The 14,527-nt window shown below is 45.8% G+C and overlaps 1 protein-coding gene across 1 annotated transcript; it reads right to left on the reverse strand.

The window, feature by feature from the left end:
* Window positions 1-4,197: 4,197 nt before the first annotated feature.
* Window positions 4,198-5,596, reverse strand: LOC123166439 (peroxidase 1). Its single transcript, XM_044584274.1, has 3 exons — window positions 5,315-5,596; window positions 5,053-5,238; window positions 4,198-4,961 (listed from the first exon to the last, which is right to left on the reverse strand). Exons 1-3 carry the CDS (start codon window positions 5,522-5,524, stop codon window positions 4,374-4,376), a joined length of 984 nt encoding a protein of 327 aa, XP_044440209.1. The 5' UTR covers window positions 5,525-5,596; the 3' UTR covers window positions 4,198-4,373.
* Between the last annotated feature and the right edge of the window lie 8,931 nt (window positions 5,597-14,527).

Consider the following 14,527-nt stretch of genomic DNA (forward strand, 5'->3'; position numbering starts at 1 on the left):
AGTTGTTATTGTCCCGGTTGGAAATGCACCCTCGACTCACAAATGGTATTGTAGTTTTGTGTAGTTGTCCCAGTTACATGTCCGCCCTTGACTCGCAAATGGCATGTAGGTTGTTTCGTCCTGGTTGTGTTTTGTTTTTAATCCCAGTCGCGGGTTCACCCTTCACTCGCAACTGGGTCAGTAGTTTGTTCATCCCTTTTGCAAGGTGATATTTGATTCACAATTGGGCTTGTAGTTTTGTAATTTCCTAATTGCTATAAGATTTGTGCGAATTGTTTGTCTTGTATTTCTCTGTTTTTCTAGGCACGGATGTGTTACGTTTGTTCTCTGGGCCGCATGCGTTGTGGTTACTTATATGGGCCGCGTTGAGGCAATTTCCCATTTGTTTCTCTGGATGTGAATTATTTTTCTTTTTTAACGAAGTCACACCACGACTAGTTGAAGGTCAATGAAGCATTCTATAGGTGCGTACATGTGACCTCTCCTATTTATCTCCCACACATTGTTTGTTTTTTCTTTCCCTTTTCTTTTTGCTTTTTCTTTTTCCTATTTCATTATTCATTTTAACTTATAAGCTACTTTAAAATCGTGTCTCTATTTATATTTTCTATTTTTTTCCTTTCCATTTTTCTTCTTATGTTCTGCTTTTATTTTTTATTTGTTTTAATTACATGAACTTTTTCTACTCTGTCATTTGTTCTTTGCCTTACATGTCGTGCAAATTTTGATCACGGGTTATTTTGTCGCGCTCGTCCTCAGTTGTCGTACATCTGGTATCTACTTGTCGGCCTGCTTGCGTGTGCATCTTTTGTTGGGCCATTTTCACGGCATGATCTAGGGGTCTCATTTTGGATTGGTTTTGTTAATTTTCGTCTAGAGGAGAGTTAACAATGTCTCATCTAACTCATACACCATTAGATATATGTGCTTTTGAGTCGTGCTTGTCGTTATGTCATATTTTATGTTCATTCCTTATGAAGCAATGAGGTCCGATATGACCTTTTTAGTGGGCTGTTTTTATGTTTTGTGTATTGGGTTTATTTTATGAAGGGCCACATATCTTTTTGTTCTCTGTTCTTTTTTTATTCTGGGTCAACTATGTAGCTAGGGAAGAGCGTAACTACATTTTTTCTTCCGGATTTGCTAAATCTCTTCCAGATGAGATTTAGTGGGGCCTCATCTAGGTATATAACTGTCCATTTGTTTGCTTTAGCATTCCCACAAGCTTGATCATTCGCAACGGTGACAACTCGTTCTTTCTCCTCGCTCATCCCCTTAATGTTTGTCTTGTATTGGTTTGTTCTCGCATTTCTTTATATGCAAGCCCATATATGTCATTGTTTGGGGGGGGGGGGGGGGGGATGACCCTTTACTTTTGTTCATTTTTGTTGTGCGCTTCTTCTGGCCAAGTGGAGAATTTGTAGAGTCCACCTTCGACTCGTAAAAGGGCTCGTAGGCAATTTCACCTTGACTCGCAACTACCCAAGTATTTTCTTTTTCATCCGAGTTGCAAGTCCATGCTCGACTTGCAACTGGGCTCGTAGTTTGTTATTGTCCTTGTTGCAAAAATACCATCGACTCGCAAATGGTATCATAGTTTTGTGTAGTTGTCCTAGTTGTCAGTCTGTCCTTGCAACTGAGCCCGTAGTTTGTTTCATCCAATTGTAAGTCCACCCTTGACTCATAACTGGGCTCGTAGTTTCGTAATTGTCCCAGTTGCAAGTTCATCCTTGACCCACAATTGGGTCCATAGTTTTTTTATTGTCCTTGTTGCAAGTCCACCCTCAACTCGCAACTCTTATCGTATTTTTGTGTAGATGTCCCAGTTGCAAGTCCATTCTCGACTCGCAACTGATACCGTACTTTTGTATAGTTGTTCTAGTTGCAAGTCCACCCTCGACTCGCAACTAGACCAATACTTTGTTGCATCCTAGTTGCAAGCCCATCTTTGACTCGCAACTCGGCCTGTGTTTTGTTTTCCATCCCAGATGCAGGTCCACCCTTGACACTCAAATTGGTTCGTAGTTTGTTTCATCCTACTTGCAAGTCAACTCTTGACTTGCAACTCGGCTCATTGTTTCATAGTGTTCACAGTTGCAAGTTCACCCTCGACTCGCAATTGGGCTCGTAGTTTGTAGTTGTCCCAGTTGCAAGTCCACCCTCGAGTCGCAACTCGTATCGTAGTTTGTGTAGTTGTCCTAGTTGCATGTCCACCATCAACTCGCAACTAGGCCCATTTTGTTTGTTTCATCCTAGTCGCAAGCACACCTTTGACTCGCAACTGAATATATGTTTTGGTCTTCATCCTAGTTGCAGGTCCACACTTGGACTCGCAACCGGGCCCATAGTTTGTTTCATCCCAGTTAGAAGTCAATCCTTGACTCGTAATTGGGCTCATAGTTTTATAATTTTCCCAGTTGCAAGTGTGTCCTTGACTCGCAACTGGCCCGTATTTCTTCCAGTTGCAAGCCCACCCTCGAGTTTAAGTTGCAAGTTCACCCTCGACATGCAACTAGGGGGCCGGCCATTTTCCCCCAGTTGCAACTCCATCCCCGACATGCAATTGGAGATGCCCTTTCTTGTCTCACTTGCAAGTCCACCATTGACATGCAACTAGGGGCGACCATTTTTTCCTAGTTGCAACTCCACCCCCGACATGCAATTAGAGGCATGTCCTTTTTCTTGTCTCACTTGCAAGTCCACCATCGACACACAACTAGGGCTCAACCCATATTTGTCCTAGTTACAAGTCCAACTACAACCCTGGCATGATATTGAGGATCCGCCGTTTTTATTGTCCCAGTTGCATGTCCATGCTTAATATGCAACTAGGGCTCAGCCAATTTGTCTTAGTTCCCTCGATATGGAACTGGTGCTCGGATCCATTTTGTCCCAGTTGCAAGTCCACCCTTGACACGTAACTGGGAGGCAGTCATTTTTGGCTCAGTTATAACCCCACCCCTGACATATAATTGATGGACCCTCCTTTTTCTTGTCCCGGTTACAAGTTCATCATCGACACAATTGGAGCCCAACAGATATTTGTCCTTGTTTCAAGTCCAACTACACTCATGACATGCAATTCGGGGACTACCTTTTTTGCCCCACCTGTAAATCCACCCTCAATACGCAGCTAGGGGGCGACCAATTTTATTCCAATCACAACTCCATCCTCTATACACACCCGGAGGCTCTACCCTTTTTTGTCGTTGTTGCAATTCCACCCTCAATATGCAACTAGGCCCGACCCATCTTTGTCCCAGTAGCAAGTCTACCCTCGCCACACAACGACATTGCCCACAACGAGGCAACCATTAAGGGAGGTGGAGGGTTGTCGATCAGCTGCATCTCCACATTTAATAAATTATTCATGTTTTTCTTTTTTTACAGTCATGAACATTCTCTTAAATAATGATATTTTTCGAAATCATGTTTTTTTTCATTTTTTTGTTTTTGTAAATCATGGTCATTTTTTTTAATTTCACAAACTTTTTTTTGTATTTGCTAACTTTTTATGAATTCGTATTGAGTGATTTGTGCTACTGTGCATGTATGAATGTAGAGGCAAGTGATGCGTGGATAAGCTATTGGATAGAATGAGCGACCATGTAAATGTGCATACATGCAGACAATGGCAAAGTTGATGATGCGTAGCTAGCTTTGACAGTGTTTTGATTGTTCGGCGTCGCGATCACCGTCAACGAAATAGTAAGGGTTGTACGTTAGGTTGATTTATCTATCTGTAACAACTACAAAATACACAAGGAGCCACTTAGCAATGCATCACACGTAGCAGTAGCAATCGGCGTAGCAGTACGTACTAGCAACATAGCTACAGCTTTGCATGTGACAAAGCCGCCCACCGTCCATCCATTTGATAAAGCTGAGCAGCAGAAAAGAGAAGACATGGAGGAAGCGAAGCGCTCATCGAGTTTAAGATGAGCTGGCTTTGAAAAAAAAAGAAAAACAAACAAACAAACAAGGATAATGGCGTGGGGCTGTTTTCAATGTGAGGTTGGCTGATGTCATATTTAGATGTGACATAGTTATGTCACATCTAGATGAGTCCTATACACACCCAAACAAAAATCACAACAAATCTTTTTTTATGTCACAACCTAAAATAAAACAAGACAACTTAGACATAACTAGTAAGCGTGACATGAATCTCCAGATGACAACGCACAACACGTCAGATGTGGCAATTTCAAAGTGTTTGTCGTGTGTACAAGAAAATCACATGGTTGTAACGAAACAATAGATTAATGAAAGAAAAAGATTTGGGAGACGAAGGAGCTATAACAATCTTACAGTAATTTACAGAGAAAAAAGGATGTTCACGAATCAAAACAGCCTTGTACTTCGTCGGTGGTTTAATGGTTAACCACGCTGCACTTCTTCCTGATCTCGCCCTGGCTGCCGGTGAGAGGATTGGCATTGCCCATCTTGATCATGGAGGCGGCGAAGTCAGCGAAGAACTCGTCCTTGAAGGCGCCGGTGGCATGGCGCTGGACGTAGGCGCGGGTGAAGGGGTCGGTGAGGAGGGCGCCGTCAGAGTGGAAGAGGCCCCTCCGCTTGCTCACCAGCTTGAAGTAGTCGGTGTCGAAGGTCTTGAAGCTGCCGGGGTCCATCTCCACGAGGGTGGTGTTGTCGTTGAGGCTGGCACACTTGCTCTTTAGCCGCATCATGTACTGCGGCTCCAGCGAGGGGTCGATATCGCTGGGGTTCTCCATGCCGGTGAAGTTGTAGAGCCGGTCAGAGAAGGAGAAGCAGTGCGACGTCCCGATAGTGTGCCCGGCAGACAAGACGACAAGGTCCTTTGCGTCGAGGTTCACGGCGGCGAAGAGCTGGGTGAGCACGGTGAAGTTGGAGGTCGGGGGTGGTAGAGCGTCGGTCTCGTTGGAAATGGACACGCTGCCGTCTCGCCGGCCCAGAGGAACTGTCCAGAATGGACCCTTGCTCTGGAGAAACCATGATCGAGCAGCATTAGAATTTAGCTTCCACACGTACCGTGTCATTTGAAAAATGGCATAGTAGTAGTACTCTACTCACCAGCCATACTGCGTCCCTGGCAATGAGGGCGAGGATGTCGGCGCAGGAGACGGTGTCGGGGCAGGCCTTCTCCACCGCGGCCTTCACCCTGTCGACAAAGCCGAAGCCTCGCAGCGTCTGGTTCGGCTGCGCGTCCTTCTCCGCCGTCTTGTTGGCCGAGTCTAGCAGAACCGAGCCGTCGCACCCCTGCATATTCACGGTGGTCAGGCCATAGCGCACAACGGGGTACGGGCAGATACTAATGCATGCAAATGCAGCATACCCTGACGAAGCAGTCGTGGAAGTGCATCCGGAGGAGCGGCCCGGCGAGGCTGGGCGCCAGTGACAGCGCCCTCACCATCTCCTTCCTCACGACGTCCTCCACGCTGGGGCACGACTCGCTGTAGAACTTGTCGTGCAGCTGCGCCCGCGCGCACGTCGCCGCCACCGCCGCGAGCAGCAGCGCCACCATCGTTGCACCCCTACACGCCATCTTCTCGCCAAGAAGCTTGTTTCTTGCTTGGCTATGCAAGAAACGACGATGGCTAGGTGGCGAGTTGATCAGGAGAAGCTTGAGCTGCTGCTGCTGATGGACTGGCGCCGGGGAAATATATAGCGCCGGAGTGTCCCCACGCCTGCATGTGGTGGGCTGTCCTCCGGAGCAGCAGGTAAAATTCCCATGGTTTAATGAGTTGTTCCTTGTTTGCACTCTGCGGAATCTTTGCCGTGGCAGGTACACCGGCGGCCACCGTACGTATAATGGAGGCGGACGGACAGCCAGACGGAAGCACATCATTAGATGAATTCACTAATTTTCTCTAGACAGCAATTTTCTCACTAACTTACTAATTAGCCATCACGGAGCAAACTGCGGTGCCAAGTTCTAATCAGCAAAGGATACGTGCAACAAATGAATGCCACCACCTACTGGTAGTTTGAAGACATGGAAATATCATGATCCGTATATTTATATTGGCACCGCATGCTATCCCGAATCAGCTTCGCTAAGTCTCAGTCAATGCTATATTCGCTTGATCTTGCGTGAAGATCCGTGCAATTTCGATGTGGTCTGAAATACTTGTAACACTAGAATTTTGAGCCAGATTTACAAACTTGAAAATAAATTTAAATTATGTTACAATTCATTGAAAGGTAGTAATTTTTTTAAAGAATTTTTGCATATGTCATCCAAAATTGCTTTGTTTTTTAGATTAAAAACCTTGCCAATAATTATGCTAATATTATGCCTTGTTCGAGGCCCTGGCCCAAAAGACCAGAAGAATTTAAATATCATGTTTTGATCAACATATAATTTGAATAATGACGTTTAAATTCCAAACATGGTTAAAATGATATTTATAAATTTGGAGATCTAGTTTTTATAAGTCTCAAGCTTGGCACGTGGTTGGAATTTTGTATTCACGAAAAACCAATGGGAATCCCCCCCCCCCCCCTGTCCGGGGTGTTTGAGGCAAGTAATTCTGCACGAAATTCAATATTTAAACCCGAATATTAATATAGAGATCCTACACCTACGAAAGTCTAGGTAAACCCACCATAACAATCATACAGACATTCTAGAACACGAGAAAAATAGTTGCCGAGGCAAGATCCTAAACATGCCCATTACTGGGTTGCATCTTATTGCTTGGTCATCTTGTCATATGCATCGACCGTCGCGTAAGAAAACCATATATTATAGGAAATGGTTTATAGGTGAACATAAATTTGTGACGGGCGAGACGTGTGCCCGCCACTGGTAGACTGTTTCAAAGCTGGCCGCGTAATGCAACCTAATTGTGGTGAGCAGTAACAAAGGCCCGCCACTGCTTATTTGTACATTAATGGCGAGTGTGACTGTTGCTTGCCACAGCTAAATTGTGGTAAGCACTTTTACCAGGCACGACGGAAGTACATATTATACACTTGTAGTAGTGGCCGGTCCAGTCGGCCGCCCGCCAGTGCTGTCCACTTACGTGTAGCGGGCGCCCTGCTGTGCCCGTCACACGTAGACCCACGACAGTGGCTGCAGTTTATTTTTCCCCCACCTGAAAAACGATTCCAAAATTTGGCATTTCCCCCGCCCCCTCCCCCCGCGCTTTTCCCCCCAAATCTCGCCTGACTCAGCGTCGCGCCCCTCATTGCCCCCTCTCATCCTCGCCGCCGCTGCGCCCCTTGTTGCCGCCTCTCCTCCTCGCCGCCGCCGCCACACCCCTCGTTGTTGTCGCCCCCTGCGTCGACGCTGCGTCACGGCCTTCCTCGAGGCCACAGGCATGGACTCCTTCTCCAACACTGGAGGCATCTTGCTTTCGCCGCCACCGCGAAGCTCCTCCGCCAACATCGGATACCTCGCGCCGCCTTCGGACGCCAAGCGAGCCACCTCTATGGTATGGTCAAAGTTGTGTTTAGGGTAAATAAATATTTAGCATTGATTAAATTTGAGTAGTGTGCCGTACTATTATTGTGCTTAGGGTAACTATGAGTAGATTAGGAACATTTTTTAGGTATTGACATGAGTGACAATGTTTGGCAAAACGTCGATTCATTTCCGTTTCGCCGAATTTCTGGTACTCATTATGTCCTCTTCTTAGCAGAGGTCATGTCGAATTTTTCTTTCATTTTTTAACTAGGATCCATTGTAGTATCATTGGCTTATATTTGCCGGTATTAACATGAGTGCCAATGTTTTGGCGAAACGTCGATTCATTTCTATTGGCCTTACTTTCAAATGCAAGTTCATTTCTTTATGCTTGCACATATACACATGAGTACTTTGATGTCAATCTCATTAATTTTACATTGTTCAATTGTTCCCCGAGACGGCCGAGCTTATTTCTTCGATTCCAGGAGAGACCCTAAGAAGCCATGCACCGATCTGAAGAAAGTTATGAATGCTGCTCTTTTGATGTGTCATAACACTAGTAGAAAACAGGGTTTTGGTCACAGGGAAATATTCACATTAGTCCCGCTTTAGTCATGAACCGGGACTAATGTGAGCATTGGTCCTGGTTCGTGCGGCTAAGGCATTAGTCCCGGTTCACCTGAGCCCTTTAGTCCCGGTTTAAGACACGAACCGGGACTAAAGGGTGCGATGCCCTTTAGTCCCAGTTTGTGTCTCAAACCGTGACTATAGATTAGACCTTTGGTCCCGGTTTGAGACACGAACCGGGACTAAAGGGTGTGATGCCCTTTAGTCCCGGTTTGTGTCTAAAACCGGGACTAAAGGTCCCATTTTCAAACTCTACCCCCCCTGGATCGCCTTTTTGTTTTGAAAAAAATCAAAAGAAAATGATAAAAACTTCAAAAAATAAAATCCTTCGAGAGGTAGTTATATTACTACATCTACTAGTTAGGAAAAATTTAAAAACTTAAATTTGGACATGTTTTGCAAAAAGTGCAGGGAAAACGTAAAACGGCTATAATTTTTGCATACGATGTCGGAAAAATGTATAATATATCAAAATGTTCAGCACGAAAATGTTCAGCAGGAAAAAAAGTTATGCTCAAATTTTAGTTTTTTTTGTATTTTCGTTAAATCTGGTCAAACTATGGTTAAACTACTTATTCAAGAAGTATTAGTGTTTCTAAATAATTATTCAAGAATATTAGTGTTACTAAATAGTTATTTCAGTTTTTTTGAATTTTGGTCAAATGTGGTCAAACTGTGGTCAAACAATGGTCAAACTACTTATTCAAGAAATATTAGTGTTACTAAATAATTATTTTAGTTTTTTTGAATTTTGGTCAAATCTGGTCAAACATTGGTCAAACTGTGGTCAAACTATGGTCAAACTGTGGTCAAACTACTTATTCAAGAAATATTAGTGTTACTAAATAATTATTGTTTTTTAGAACAATAGTTTCAAACTCAAACAGTGAAATGTGTGACTTAATGCTCAAGCTAAATTCCTGAGGGTTAATAGGATTGACATCTTACTATTGTCAGGAAAAGAACAAGTGCAGACTTGGAAACGAGGGAGAATAGAACCTGGAAGTTAAGCGTGCTCAGGCTGGAGTAGTGACAGGATGGGTGACCGTCCGGGAAGTTAGACGATTCGGAATGATGAGGGATGATTAGAGATTAGAGGTTAAATTGAGCAGTGATGAGGGGTGATTAGAGATTAGAGGTTAAAATAATTCAGAAATTTGAAAATAAAAAAATCATAAAATTTCCTTTAGTACCGGACCAACCGGGACTAAAGATGGACCTCCAGGCAGCGGCCACGTGGAGGGCCTTAAGTCCCGGTTCGTATAAGAACCGGGACTAAAGAGGGAGGCTTTAGTAACGACCCTTTAGTCCCGGTTCCAGAACCGGGACTAAAGGCCCTTTATCTACTAGTGTATGTCCGACCGTAAGAACATGCCACATTCGCAGTACAAATTTAACACTAGCTTTTATTGCCGGCAACAACCGAAAGGAAAAACCATGCACATGGCTGGCTACTATGCCATGGTCTTGATGGATGACAATGTGCGTGCAGGACCACTGTTGAGGAGTGATTCAATGTTGTAGAAATGGTCCGAAGAGAATGAGAAGGAATTTAAGCGAGCTCACTTTGGGACCCCCAGAAGATTTGTGGGACGGGATCTCTGCGGCGGACATGGAGAAGCACTATCTATGGACGTGGGAGAAGTATCGGGCAGAGCACCTCAGGGAGGCGATGTTAGCTTGGGTTAGAAGTATTCCAATGGCCCAGTGTTCTCTCCGAGCGATTGAGAAGATTGCAGAGAAGCGGTTTAGTGACCTTGCGGCGTCCATCCTTACGGAGGCAACCCTGGTTGAGAGGCTGAGGATCTGGCCGGGTATGAGTCCAACCACCATACCCATAACCGCTGAGGTTGTTGTGGGCTCTCCGAGAGGCCAAATCTCCAATTCCAGAGCAAGCGGCCCGTTGGTCCCCATTCGTTCCATCAAGTACTAATTCATGTAGTATGTGCGGCTTCTACTAACAGTCTACGCGTTAATATCGGCTGACACTCATTGCACTCCAAAACAACTTGTCAAATCATTAATTATGTGATGAGCGATGACATATATATGCTTATTAATGATTGTAATGCACTTGTTATATTTTCCTTATAACTACTACTTTTCATTAATCTGACATCATTGTAATGTGGTTCGTGTATGTGGATCATGGTTCAAACCCACATTTATGTATCAAATGCAATATGGTGATATGATTGAGGTGCAATGTGCTGCAGTTCAATCAATTCGGCATGCGACGATAGCAGTGGCGAGCACAACACACTGTGGTGGGCGGTACAAAAGGACTGCCACTGATGCGCGAAATTCATATGGTGGGCAACACGGAAAACTGTGGCGAGCACGGACAATCGCGAGCCACTGCTCTTGGGCTAACACTGGTGGGCGGGTGGCCACCACTGATGGCGTATTAGAGCATCTCCAACAGCTGTGCAACGCGCCGCGCACTAAAAGTCGCGATACAGCGCCGGGTTAGCCTGCTTTTGCGCGCAGCGGTGCGCTGGCTCCAATGGCCGCCGCAAATTAAAGCGCGCCCACGCCGCTCTAGCAGGCGCGCTATATTTCAGTTTTTTCTACAACATATTTGGTTTCGTAGATAGTTCTCCTACTACATATTTGGTTTCATAGATAGTTCCCCTACTACTACTCATCCGACTTGGACTCTGTCTCAGTGATGTCCTCCTCCGACATCGGAGCGTAGGCGTCAAGGAACCGCTCGTCACCGGAGTTCCAGGAGGACGCATCTCCTAGCGCTTGGTTGTATTTAGCGACCGCCTTCCACGTTCGCTTGTCCTCGCGATAGTCGGCTCACTCCTCCCTCCTCTAGGAGAATAACTGTTCCTCGTTGGTGTCTTCTGGGAAGCAATGACTCCACAGCGCCATGGCTTGCTCGTCCATCTCGGCTAGCCTGAGACGATGCTCCCGCCTCCGGTGTCTGCGATGATCCTCGTCAGTAAGAAGCCGCGGGAAAGGCACCAACTCATGTGCGCGCTCTCGCGTCGCCAAGTCGGCGAAGTTCATGTCCTGACGGGACCGCAGGAGGCGCCACGCCGCAGCGTCGTACGCGCGGGCGCCCTCCTAGGCGGTGTCGAAAATTCCGAGACGGAGCCGCAGGCCGCCGCCCGACCGAATCTCGGCAGAGTAGGTGTTGGACGAACGCACGCGGACGCCGCGGTAGCCCGTACCTCCCAGACGGCGAGGCGGCATCGTGGCGCGGTGGTGGCGTGTCGGCGGCAGAGCGTGGTAGGGGGCGATGGAGAGACGGAGAGAGCGGCAAAGGATGATGGAGAGAGCGGCGGAGGCGCTACAATTTATAGGCGCGCTGAATGCGGCGCGCCAAATGTAGCACGCGAGCGGCCGCCTTTTCCCACGCGCGTGCAATCGTTTCCCCGCGTGCTAGTTTCGTGCCACCGCTGGAGCGCGCGAAAACGTCCCGCGCGCACTATATAGCCAATTTACCGCGCGAGCGTCTTTTGGCGCGGCTGTTGGAGATTCTCCTAGCAGTGGTGGAAGGTTAGTGGCGCGTGCCCTTGAGAGCCTTGCCCGCCACTCCTGGGCTTTTCCCACATGCGACTGCTAGGCATTCCTGCAGTAGTGATAATTCTCGTTGAAATGGGTGGTGAGTCTGATCCGTCACAAGTTGATTTCGTTCTTAGTAGAGCCACCGAAGCATGGTAGCCCTAGAAAATTCTCGAGATTATATGTTAATGGTGTAACAGCCCATCAGGCTAGCCCAAGGCCCCTTTAGCCTATTGCACGACCATGTCCATCAATCGGGCATGTGGGCCATCCAGAAGGAAGGAACCAGCATCTTGACGATCAAGGGAAGAAGGCCAGATATCCAGGAGGACTCTCCAGCCGCCTTAGCTGACTAGGATTATTGTAACCATAGGACTTAGTATCCTTAATAAGTCAAGGTCAAGCTAGCAGCTAGGGGACCTTACAATCAATCCTTTGATACACCTAAGATTCTAGAGCCCTTAAAAAAACCCTAAGATTCTAGAGAACATCATTATACTTTGTACAATCCTTCAATCCAGTACAACACAAGTAAGAGTAGTGCTTTGCCTCCAAAGAGAGGTCTGAACATAGGTATGTATCATGTTTCCCCTCTGTGCTTTCTGGCTAGTCACGGCACCCTACCGATGGGTCTATGGGATTTTACATCGACAATAGCACCAGACCTGGATCGTGCTACTAAGAGCTGACATGCAGATTGGATCCAAACATCAATTGTGGTGTCTTCGCTCCTCGCCCGATCATCACCTTCGTTGCGATGAACTTAATCACAAACTCGGTGGCCAGATTAATCCCATTGACACTTACGCAGTAGTCCAGATTCTCTTCTTCGAGAATCTAGATACATTGCCGATGGGCGTGATGAGCTCGATCTCTGCAACCTAGCACAATGCAGGAGCCAGAGCCGATCTTCATCAGTCCACCAACCTCCCACTACATTGCCACCATCGACTTTTTCCATGACGTCCTAAAGGAGCATGAGCCAAAGGAAGAGGAAAGCGATGGAAGTTGCCCCGAATTGATACCAACACCTTGCTAGCCTTGGGAGGCAACTGCCATGTACATGGTTGATAACATAGCCAACGCTGAAGATGACGCTTTCGACGAGCGCGCACTCACAACACGCATGCCACTGGTACCGAATACCAACGACACCTCCAAAAAACTAGAAGCCTGCCATAAGAAGATGTAGCACCTGCACTTGCGCCAGCAACAGAAGCGCAGTCGCCTCTTAGAAAGGAAGGCCCAACCGTAGCCTCCATCAGGCTAGTCCAGAATAGGGCAGAACATAGTGTATTATCTGAAGATGTGACCAAACTTGTCGCCCGGGCCCGAGCAATGCATACAGCAATACATGGAGTTGCACCTGCCAATTCGGCAATGTTTCACACCCCGCCATAAACCTTATGGTTCCAGTGGGGTAGTGAACGACATCAAACTCATAGACGATCATCTAGGCCAGGAGAATTGGTTTTTTAAAATAATTTATATATGTAATTTGACCAGAAAATGATTAGTTTCAGGAGGGCCTGCATTGCACCCTTTTTCCTGCAGATTAGGGAGTAGCAAAAAATATTTGTGCTTTGCAGGATTGCAACTCATGTCTCCAAAGGCGTCAACCAGCTGACCTAGCATATGCTTGTGCTAAAAATAGGTTCATTATTTAATTAAAAAGTCCCACCTCGACTCTTTGCACGAGAATACATCAATTTATATGAATTTATAAATTGTGTGGAAATTGGGGAGCCAATTGAAGAAAAAGGAACAGAGGGAGTGAATGAATTAAATGGATTTGGGATAGCATTGTTGACTTGTATTAAATAAATAAAATTGTTGCATTTGCATGGATAGTTGTGTCAATATAAATTAATTGAATTTGTAATAAAGGCCAGATTTTGTGATTGTTGCTATGAGGGGGAGACCCTATAATTAATGAATTAATCCTTTCGGAGTTTACCAATCTTACGTTAATAATCATTTTCAAGACTTTCATGAGATAACCGCAACAAAGGATGGAATGGATTTCAACCTCAGCGTGCGTATCCCTGCTGACGTCAGGTGGCACCATTCGGATGTTGTTGTGTCGCATGGACATGTCAATTACTTCTCCTGTTGCAATGCACGGGCATATGTGCTAGTAAACCTTATGGTTGCAATGGGGCAGTGAACGACATCAAACTCCTAGACGATCATCCAGGCCAGGAGAATTTTGAGCATGCCAAAATTTTGCTCCAAACAGTTGTGGTACGACAAAATGTTTGCATAGGATCGAAGACCACGGTGGGGACCGCGAACGACATGCACAATAGACAAGTTCACCCCATCAGAATCGAATGTCCACTCGTTCGCATAGGCATGCAGTTGCCAACCTGTCTTCGCCGACATGCTCGCAAAGTCGCGCACTCGCCAACCCCGAGAGAACACCATTGCCGCACTATCTGCTGGGAAACATAGTAGAAAACTAAAAAATTCGCTGTATGATCACAATCCAGGAACACTATGAAGATGCATTGCAGGTGTAGATTGGATCGTTACCAACTTAGAGTTGCACTGTAAGAAGAGTTGATGTATATCATTGATGAAATCCTGTGAACCGTTCACAAATGATCCATCGAGCAGAAGAACGAGCCTAAGAATATCCCTCCATCGTCGGAGGAGCAAATCCCACTCTTGAGCTATCTAGCCCCTTGTCACACTTTTCGATGAACCTGAAAGTTTTCGTTATGATCACCGTGTTATAGAAGACGTTTGAGAAAGCCCAAAGTTTATTGTCTGGTATGAAGTGACTATGATACTCCCATGGTACGATGAACTAAAGTATACGTTACCTCTCCTTGTTATATCAATAGACTTGTGACGATTACATGTTAAAGTATAACAATCAAGTTGGATCAATTCAATATGATCGTTCTTGTAACATCATACAATCAATGTTGTTTTGGTATCCTCGTTACTCTTAACTAAATACATATGATCAGGAAAACATGATTA

This window comes from Triticum aestivum, chromosome 1A, assembly GCF_018294505.1.
Source record: "Triticum aestivum cultivar Chinese Spring chromosome 1A, IWGSC CS RefSeq v2.1, whole genome shotgun sequence".
In the NCBI taxonomy this organism is placed as follows: Eukaryota; Viridiplantae; Streptophyta; class Magnoliopsida; order Poales; family Poaceae; genus Triticum; species Triticum aestivum.